A 10,355-nucleotide genomic window follows, 5' to 3' on the forward strand; every position below is an offset into this window, starting at 1 on the left:
GAAAGGAAGACTTTACATCTGTTTTTTCTTTGTAGTTTTTCTCTGTACTTGTTTGTGTTTTAAGTACCGGTATTACTGTAGGACTGGCAGGCAGTGTATTCTCAGCCAGCTGGGCCACCACTGCGTTGGCAGGCTCCATCTCTGGCGGATGAGTGGCTCTCCAATAGGACTCCAGGTAATCAGCAATGTGCTCACAGGCATCCGATAGCTGGTTTTCATCTAAGATGACATCAAACATTTCCTACAGGAAATGGAAAAATTTAATTGAAAAGTGTGTAACAGTCAGGAGACAAGGGCAAATCTGTGGTTATTTTTGAGAATCACAAATAAGGTCTAAATGATGTTTCAACGGCACACCAAAATCGTCAGATATGTTGTTGTTGGGCCCTCAGCAGTGCCACTGGAAATAAAACATGTAGTATATATTCATGCACTAAAGTAGTCACAATTCTGCCAACTTTTCTCATCTGCCACTAGATGGCACTCACTGGTGGACATTGAGCAAGCTTGTCTGCTGCCACAAGCTGAACATTGAGATGTTTGGTCTGAGACTTCCCCCTGGTCTTGATCAGTCTTGTCAACACCTGTTTGTCAGGAATCAAGAGAAGGAGGAGAATAAAAGAGGAAGTGAAAAAAGGGACTTGCATTTTAAAGTTTCTCTTTATTATTAGTTCAAAACATTAAACGAACTGAAATAGTTCACGTTTAGAAAAATCATGTCTCATCGGATTCCACAGTCTTTTCCGGTGAAGCTTACTTTTGGTGAGGAGATCTTTACATAGACAAGAATTGGAGCTAGGGAGGTCTTGGACACCTGCATAGGGTGGTTGACGGTGTCTGCGTCTAAAATGACCAACTGCAGACTGCGGGCGAGCTCAAAGATACGCTCCACCTCCCCTTGGATCTGAGCTGCAACACCAGAAAGCAAAAGCAAGACTTTAACATCTAAAATCCAGGAAAGTTATTCTGTGCATGATTAAACATTTTAACATGTACAACAATAACGCATCTTAAATATAACTTGTTTTTAGGCTCCGGATGTGTATCAAGACATACCAGTGACTTATCAAGACTGTATCAAGACAGTACTTTTATATATTTTATGGGGAGTCGTTCAGGCTTGATAATGTACAAAAAATAAATGTCAATATTAGTTTTAAGCACATCTCACTGTCACGTGCAAAACCACAGACACTCTAGGATATGTGCTTATTTGTAATTATTGTCATCTTTTCTCTGCTATACCATTTCTAATATAGAAAACAAAAGGTACGCACACTCACTTCACAAAACACATCAGCAGATTAAAAACTGTGTTTATGAAAAACATGCCAAGCTTAATAAAACTTCTTTTAAAGGTTATTTGTTTTCATTTTCTTGGTGAGCTAATCCACGCGGTGAGTAAGACTTGTTACACTCATGGGAGTGTATTTAAAGACTGGCCACGAGAGGGAGCGTGAAGCAGGGCATACAGAAAATGTGGCTGCTTCTGTCCTTAATGAGTTATAGTGTTCACAAATAACAGTGAAGCACATGCATATCTCTCAACACAGCAAACTGAGAAACTTAATAACAGTCGATTTCAATTTTAATGACAGTGAAGTCCAGAAGTCAATGGCTGCATACATACAGAGTGTTAAAAAAGTGGCAGCTGAGACAGATGTGATGAGGTAATGATAGGAGAAGGAAAGTGGAGCATTCAAAAACACAAGGACTACCAGTGCTTTCAGTCATACATACCGGCAGCATCTGGGATGAGACAGCAATGGGAAAGACAAGAGTAGAGAAAACCAAACAAATTTTTATCACGCTTCTGTCTGATACCAAATATTTACTCTTCTAGGAAAAGGCGAGATTTGCACTATCCTAGTGCACAGTGTCACTGGGACAAAGACATCAAATCCACAGTAAGTTTCCAGTCAATATATAACCATAACTGACAGACAACAGACTGCTTTATGCAGATCTGATGTCAGTGTTCTCATCTGAGTCTCTGTCATATTTAACTATTCATTTCAAACTCTTTGTCTTCATGGCAATGGATAAATTATTCTCTCACATTATGAATTTGGAATAATCTTTGGACCATATATAAAAGCAAACTCTGTGAGCATGAGCCACACTGTGTTAATGGGATAAAGCAAGCATCATATCAAACCTGGGTCAGACAGTATTGGTTTCCTATTTTATCCTAATTAGGTTTCCAAAAGTTTTTTGCCACCAGAGACCAAAAAAGTGAGTCCCAGAACGCTTAAACAATTAAAGAAGTGTAGTCAGACCACTGTCGTTTGAAATGATTGATTCATTACAGCAGCAGACAGTTAGAGGTTGATGTCCATGCTCTGAGCTCATAGGGATGCTTCTTTATCACTATGTGTTTCACATTAGAGTGATAAGTTAACATGCCCTGGAGCCAGAAGGTGGATGCTGGGGTGGTGGAGGGGTTGAACTGGGAAGCCGTAACACTGACATGTCAGAGGAAGAGATGTCATGATTTTCTCCATCTGTTTTTGTAATTGATTTATTTTCTTATTGCTACTACTGCTTCAGTTGTCTTTATGCTGTGAATGTCAACCAGGGAAGCTGTTCTGGAGATGACAGACGGCATACCTAAATTGGAGCGGGTGTTGGAGCGATCCATTAAGGCCTTTTTGCCAGGGTTGTTGAGGATGGATCGTTTTGCCAGTGAGATATCTGCTGTTACCCGCGTAATAGTAATTCTGGAGCAGAGACAAAATCACACTCATGATTACACAGTTATGATTGTTGTTGTTTTATTTTATTTTGGGGTTGTTGTTTTTTTCAAATAAATTATGTGATAGATTATGTGAAGAATTAAATCAGAACTTACCTGCCTTCAAATCGATGTTTTAAAAAGTCAAATAGTGCTTTTTGCATCATATCTGTTACCTACAAGAGGGAAACAAATAAAGTTACTCCAAATTCAACAAATAATACTAGAGTTTTAAATTTCTTCAAAAGTCAAATTAAGCTCACCTCTAAGCCCTTCAGTGATGGTCCCATTAGAACCACAGGGCGCATTGTAGGCACTACATCATACATAGCCACCTGCTCCCCCTGTAGCAAAAAATAATAATTAACAAAAATCCCCCAAAGTTAGATTTTTGCTTATGAAACAAGAGCTACATGAAGAACCACTATACCCATCATCTAAAGGCTAAAATTATCTTATTTTTATGAACAACCTCAAAGTTTGATGATGCATGATGATCACAAGCTCAATTTTGGCTGTACTCAAATGCTTAAACATATAAAGAAGAATAACTTATTAACATGTTATTAATACCACTTTGAGCATTAGATTTTGTTCTCACTTTTTAGCTGGTCATAGCAACAGATAGCAACTTAGAAATTCATGAACTATTTTTTTAGCCCGTAATATACCAAGGTGATCTAAATGCAAGTCAAAAGTTCAGTTGGCAGTGTCACGGTCCTGGATCGGTGACCCAGTGTTTTGAGTTCTGTACTTTTACTTTTGATTTTATCATGGATTATGACTGTTTGTGTTTTGGTTTCTGTCCTAGTATTTCTAGCTCCCTGGTTCTGTAGTACTTCCTGAGTTCTAATTCTTAGTTTTTGTTGTTTGGTTTCCTGGTGTTAACTCTGTGCCCTTCTGTCCTACATTTCAGGTCTCGATGTTCTGCCTCCCCAGTCTCTGTTAAGTTTACGTGTCTAGAGTTCAGTTTTACTTTGAAGGTCTGTGTCTCATGTCAGTGTTTCTAGTTTTGCTTCCCTTTGGTCTCGTCATGTCTCATTTCTCCCAGCTGTGCTCTCCTCCTGTGTCTCATTCCCCTCATTATTCCCCAGTGTATTTAAGCCCTGTGTTTCTCTGCGTCAGTGTCGTGTCGTCCCTCATGCTGTGTGTTTCCTTGTGTGCCTCTTGATGAAGTTTATATTTTCCAGCTTAGTTTAGTCCTGTATTATTTCCGTGTGTCAGCAATAAAGCTGAATTTTGAGTTATTCCCACGTGTTGGGAGTTCTGCATTTTGGGTCCTCTTCCTGCCTGTACACAGCTGAATCATGACAGCCAGTTTTACTGACACTGTCAGTCCAATGGACAACACACATATCCTCGCTTTAGTCTGAAAGTTAGAGCAACATTTGTAAAATGGTACACAAGACAAAACCAAAGCTTCTGCATTCAAGAATTCACTGTATGCAGTGAAAATATGAATAAGATAAAATCAGTTGTTGTGTTTCTAGAAAGCAGTGTTCTTTATAATGAGGATCGATGGGCTGAAACAGATGTAAACAGAGTGTAAACACTCTCGTCACTTACCGGCTTCTTTTTCACCTGCTGATTGGCTGCTTGTGCAGAATGACAAAATCGCACACGTTCCACAGTTATTATGAATAAAAAAGCAAACATATTTATTGTTACTCCCTTGTATGCACATACTGACCTTGTGATGGAGGAGTATATTTCTTCGAGTTCATATCTTGAGCTACCTGAGATGCAGCTTTGCTAAAATGAGAGGAAATCTCTGATTTAGTTTAAGTCTGCAACAACCAAACGCTGATTTTACCACACTCTGAATTTCAGTGCTTTAGTAATGATAAAAATAGACCACCATGTTTCTATGCAATGAAGGATTTTGGTGCTTAGAGACTGTGTGTCTATTTATAGCATAAGACACAAATATATGAAGCTTAGAGGGCAAATCCCTCAAAGTGGTTCAGCGCAGTTTCCACCAAAGCAACATTTTTAAGATTCTTTAGATGTGTTACAGTCTAACTGTGTCAATCAATGAGCTTTTGCCTTCTGGTGAGGGGGGTGGGGGTGCAACCTTTTGAAGTAACAAAAGGAAAATATAGTCATCTCCGTTATAATTTACTACCACACATGATGACATGAAACAAACTTAAGTTAAACAACATAAAATACATAAAATAACTAATGTCATTCATACATGAACACACTAAATTACTAAAAAGTAAGCTGGGAAAGTGTATGATACAAGTTTTAAGTCAAAATGTTATTTGCATATCACTACAGCAAACTTGTTTACCAATTTGGTTGATAATTTTTTTTAATTGAGAACTTATTATTCCACACCAGTAAAGACTTTAGAATTGTCTTTTTGTTTTTTAAAAAAGGTCCCCTACCGAGCCACCACCCGCAGACAGGCTGATATCACAACCTTTCCTGGCTTTTTTTCGTCTTTGTGCCAAAAGCATCAGTGTATACATATTCGAACCAACACTGTTTCCTCAAAGTCTCTCTGCTCCAGCAATTTTATTTATTTGTGGTCAATTTAAAACACAACTTTTGCATTGAAATTCCTGCATAAAAACCCTCATGAAGGAAATGAAAGAGCATCACGATGTACATACTTGGCTAATGCCTTGGCAGCTTTCCTCGCTTGGACTTCTCTTCGGATAAGAATGGTTTCCAGATTGACTGGACTGGGGACGAAGCCCACCACACCATCCTCCTTCACCGGCCGTCCGATCCACCAGTCATTGTTAAACTTCTGCTCATTCAGAAGAAAAAAAAAAAGAGCGGACATTTAAAGATTGATGTTCTCATGTGACATTATTTTTATCTGATGATGTTAATGGTCCAATTTAGCACCTGTAGCTTTGCATTTTATGTTATCTGTCTCTAAAGATTAACCCAAATCTTAATTAACAGGTGTCAAGCTTTATCAGCTAAACCACAGCACATTTCAAAATGTGCGAAAAGAAGAAGAATGCACCAAAAGTACGCCACTATCTGGACAATTTGGGATGTTGTGTTGCTTCTCCTCTTTGGATTTCTTTTCCGTCTCTTGGGTTACATTCCATCAGTTTGTTGTCATTTTGCTTCTCATTTTAAAATCCATCTGGTTCTGCCCTGTCAGTTAGGTCCTTTTAACAACCCCCATTTGTACTGTTTGTAATTTTGCATGATATGTGTATTTGTGTTTGTTTCAAACCTCTTTGATATGTAGGAAGTCCCTGGCCTCAAAAGTGACAGCCTGGCCTGGTACAGGGACGTTGTCATCGTCTGCTGGCGTGTAAGAGAAGTTGCATCGTACAGCAAATGCCACAGGCTTGTACTGGGAATACAAGGCAGGAGTTATGATTACTAATAAATCATATTATATACAATACAATCTACATCAGGGTAAGAGAGTAACCTTGTGTATTCCATTTTACAAAAGCTAAAAGCTAAACTTTTATAAATATGACATTTAATGAATTAGGTCAGTAATAATAGGTAAGTAAAAAAATAGTAGGTTAAAGTTAAAAATACAACCATTAGTCAAGAAAAGAGAGTTACTGTGATAATACCACAAGCTGTAACGTATGACCAAACAAGTCACTGATCTTTTATCCTTGTATTAATATTCAATCCTATTTTACTGTATGTGAAGTTGCACATAATTGTGATTCCTCAGTTCAGTAAGGAATAACTAACTATTAGAGAATTTCAGAATGTTGACTTCATTCCAGTGTTTTAACATCATTAGATCATAACATTTATCAATTTTTTCTCCCTTTTCTACATTTTTTTAATTAAGGGGTGTGGCTAAACTGCATAACTGTGTCAAGTACAATTGGCTGTGTTGCCAGCATTTTGTGTACATACACAAATATGTGGCCTGATGCACATATAAATTAACATTTTGACAGATGTTAGGAAAACAAGTATAAGTTTAATGTGAAGTGCTATATTTTAGAAATATAGCTTAGACACAAATTCTGGAAGATTCTGCATTTCAGCTGTATAAGACGAAGCTACTGATGATTAAATTCCTGTTGTCTGACTGTCATAGGACACGATAATGTTTTGTTTGAGTTTTCTTCCACCAAAGGGATATGTTTAATTCATGCTTAGGAAAAATGACCTGTTGCTGTTTCTTCTTTGTTGCACTGTAACTACTGTATGCTTCCTCCTGACCGAAGGTTGGTGTTGTAATCCAATCAGAATCAAATGTCAGTAGCTTGTCATTCAAGCTGCTAATTATTCCACTTTGGAAAGATTAGAGACTGTGGGAGAGGCTGCAGGGTCAGCAGGTGACAGGTCGGGTGTCTTTGCCGCCTTAATTACAAAGCAACAGTGGGAGCACATTAAATCTGTGGGGGAGGATTTAATTTAATATACAACAAATCAGCAGGGTCTGCTTAAAGGGCAAAAGAGAGGAAGTCTGCTATCAACTGGGGCTTTAAAAAATCACATCTCTAATGGCCTTAATTGTGATTATGCCCCAAAAGGAAAACCTTGCAGATTGTATGTATGTAAGCCAGACTTAAAAATGATAACCATATGATATTACATTCATAGTATAATACCAGCAGGTTCAATCGTTTTACCTCATCTTGACTATCTACATATTGTGTTTATTATATACACACTGCAGAAAAATGTTGTTCCACTGTTGTTCTGACGGCAAAGTAATTAATCACATATCAAATATCTTTACAATTTAAATGTTGTTGCATTACAATATAGTTTGTGTCAGTTAAATTGGTTATTTTGCTATCTTGCTAGAAAGCATATGGCTAAAGATGAAAGTATTGTAATTTATGTGAAGCAATAATCAATATCCTTGGTCATCATCCTTCTCCTGGCAGTGAGCACATAAAGGAACGACAAGGATGAAGACTGTGATGACTCATTTCAGTAGAAGAATATTGCTTCGCTAATCCAATGTCCTGATGTGTGTGTTTCATGTCTGTGATGTAATCATGTCCTTGAGAGCAGCCTCTCTCAAAAATGAGTCTGTAAGAGCCACAGTGGGTCAGATCAGGTGATACGTGATGCAACAGAGCAAAAGTACCTTTGCTTTCTCCAGCTGCACCTGGGCGTTTCTTTCCTCAACGACATCTGTGTCCTTATGCTCTCCCTGCAGGAGATACAAAGGAAGAGCAATTAGTTTGATCAATTCACTGTAAATAAGACAAGAGAGGAATGCTGCAGAAGGAGGACAAGAAATTACATTTTTTCTGCTGCAGTCATTTCAAGGGTGGTTACATAGTGGAGGACATATGAGACATTTAAAATGTATTTAAATCAATGCAGCAGCAGCAGCAGCAGCAGGGTTACAGTCCAAGCATGGTTCAAATTCCAAAAACACTGGATTCAAAATAAAGACCTTAGAATAATAGAGAGGAAAGCCCACCAATCAGATATGAGCAAACATGTTGCAGCAGTGGAAAGGAAAACATTCATATTTTAAAATTCAATCCAGTAATGCAACTCAGCAGCGTCATTAGTTAGCCATACTCTTTCTGACGAACAAACAGCATAATTGACATGTCGCACTTTATTTTTTAAAGTTTCTCTGTCCTAGTCAAAGTCGAATCTATTCAAGTCATGTAGGGTGTTCCAAAAAAACGAGAGCTGCAGTTGTTCAGCAAACGAGAGCCAAAAAGGAATCGTTAAACAGCAGAGTTTTAGCAAGAGAAAAAACTAATGTCATAATGAAAGTAACAGGAAAACCCTTATGGAATTTAACCAAACAAAAGAAAACTAAATAAAATATTGCCTCACAATAAGCTGTCCCTTCCTATACATTTGCCTTCTCAACTGCATGGACTCTATCAGTTACACGGGTAAACAACATAACATAAACGACATAACATGTTATATATTATTTTTACAGGATTTCAGCAACAGAAAAACATTCTCTTATTCTACCTTACTTGTCTTGTGTCCCAGTTGCTCTTCGGTCAGTCCTATCAATGCAAATATGGATTTATTACTAACGACTAACAGCTGATTCCCAGGAAACACAGATGCAAAAGAGAAACTGATCATGTGATCAGTAATTGCAATAATTAAACAACTTATCAATTAGCTTTCAAGAAACTTTTGCATGTAATTCTGCAAAAATGTAGCAGCAAACTCCCCCAGGGACACCCAGGTTTATGCACCATGTGTCCCTAAGATTAGATTGTCCTCTCAAAGACATGGTAATTAACGCTCTCAGTGTCATAGCCAGGAGGTGGCAAAGCCCATCGCGTCAATCTGGCACTCATGATACGCACTCGCATCCCAGAGTCGCAAATCAGGTCTGTTGTTGAAGACAGTCTGCTCTGCCTGATGCATTTAGATCATGCGCCCTTGGTGGGTCAAAGTCAATATTCTCAAATCTAATCTGAAATTGGTGGTGCACAAAGTGATTTTTGTATTAGGTCCCTACCAATGATATAAAACATTAAAATTAGTTTGCAAATGTTTGCTCTGCTTCATTTAGATGCTCTTTGACTTGTTAACACATTGAAAACCCCAGTCCTAGCTAAAGTGTTTTTTCTGCAAAAAACTGGAATTGCAACTCCTCGTCTTCCAAAGTGAAATGGAGAGTTGCTTTTGCTTGCCCGCTGCCCACCCTGAGCAATGCTCCCCACAGTGTTTCCACTTGATCACAGTAAAGGGAACAATTACATTCTCCAGCAAACATTGCAGTCAGCTGCAATACCTGCCTCCTCGAAAATCTAAGAAAATGTCGACATATTTTAAACATTTAACATGAAGACTTCTACAATCCACTAGTTTATGGCTGTTCATATGATTAAGACTTTTTTTTTTTAAGTAATTGAGAATATAGGCGGCTCACTGTGCAAACCCAAAGAACCTTTTTTTTCTGGCACACCACCTGCTACCCCTCTCCATGTTATTCTAAATGAGTGCACACTGACACTACTGAAACACTTATGATGATGGATTATGCACCATGTCATTACCATAGGCCAATTTTTACTTCTGACCTATCTTCAACTCCAAAATGGCTTAGCTTTAAAATGAAATTGAAAGAGAATTGCAGGGACTGCAACGAGGAAGGAAAGCATGAGGCGTGAGGGAAGCGACTGAGAGCGCTACAGTGCTACAAGAAGAAAACAAAGTAAAAGAAAAATATCTTCAGAGAGAAAACAAAAGCACATTCAGTGGTGGCACAAATGTGCACATATTTGCTCATTGGAGGGGGGGACACACACACGACTAATACCCGAGAAACAACAAAAGTATTGATCAAAGAATCACAAGGACATAACGCATCAAAGTGTTAGATTGCTGGTAATTACACATTACAGTTATGAAAAGCTGGTGGATGCAGTAGAGACAATGTCAAAACAGAAAATTGAAAATCAGAGAGAAGGAGGAAGTAAATCTCCCTGGGGCACAATTATGCCCAGGCAAGGATTTTTGTTTACCCATGCCTGGCAAAGACATCTGGTCGCACAGCACCCAGCTCTCCTGTGAGCCAGTGTCACCCAGCCAATAGTACAAAACGCCCCCGCTGAATTATTAAGCAACACTGAACTACTGTTGATGACTTTACGCGAATGAGTTGAGCTCTCCAAGAGAAAGGAAGCAAAAATCAATAATACATATATATATATATATA

At 38.3% G+C, this 10,355-nt stretch overlaps 1 protein-coding gene across 5 annotated transcripts in view; it reads right to left on the reverse strand.

The window, feature by feature from the left end:
- The window catches only part of cacnb2b (calcium channel, voltage-dependent, beta 2b), a 37,692-nt gene that overhangs the window by 3,465 nt on the left and 23,872 nt on the right, over nucleotides 1–10,355 (reverse strand). For 2 of the 5 annotated variants that reach the window (XM_005742485.2, XM_005742489.1), the window contains exons 2-13: nucleotides 7,788–7,853; nucleotides 5,940–6,062; nucleotides 5,356–5,495; nucleotides 4,425–4,486; nucleotides 4,301–4,329; nucleotides 2,998–3,078; nucleotides 2,852–2,910; nucleotides 2,611–2,720; nucleotides 1,741–1,749; nucleotides 758–909; nucleotides 489–584; nucleotides 68–241 (exon numbers count right to left, since the gene is read on the reverse strand). In XM_005742485.2, coding sequence (XP_005742542.1) covers nucleotides 68–241; nucleotides 489–584; nucleotides 758–909; nucleotides 1,741–1,749; nucleotides 2,611–2,720; nucleotides 2,852–2,910; nucleotides 2,998–3,078; nucleotides 4,301–4,329; nucleotides 4,425–4,486; nucleotides 5,356–5,495; nucleotides 5,940–6,062; nucleotides 7,788–7,853 — 1,101 coding nt within the window. The remainder of the gene's footprint in view (nucleotides 1–67; nucleotides 242–488; nucleotides 585–757; nucleotides 910–1,740; nucleotides 1,750–2,610; nucleotides 2,721–2,851; nucleotides 2,911–2,997; nucleotides 3,079–4,300; nucleotides 4,330–4,424; nucleotides 4,487–5,355; nucleotides 5,496–5,939; nucleotides 6,063–7,787; nucleotides 7,854–10,355) is intronic. The other 3 variants (XM_005742486.2, XM_005742488.2, XM_005742487.2) reach the window with 3 other exon arrangements.

Source organism: Pundamilia nyererei, unplaced genomic scaffold, assembly GCF_000239375.1.
Source record: "Pundamilia nyererei isolate P.nyererei 1_Seehausen unplaced genomic scaffold, PunNye1.0 scaffold00121, whole genome shotgun sequence".
NCBI lineage: Eukaryota > Metazoa > Chordata > Actinopteri > Cichliformes > Cichlidae > Pundamilia > Pundamilia nyererei.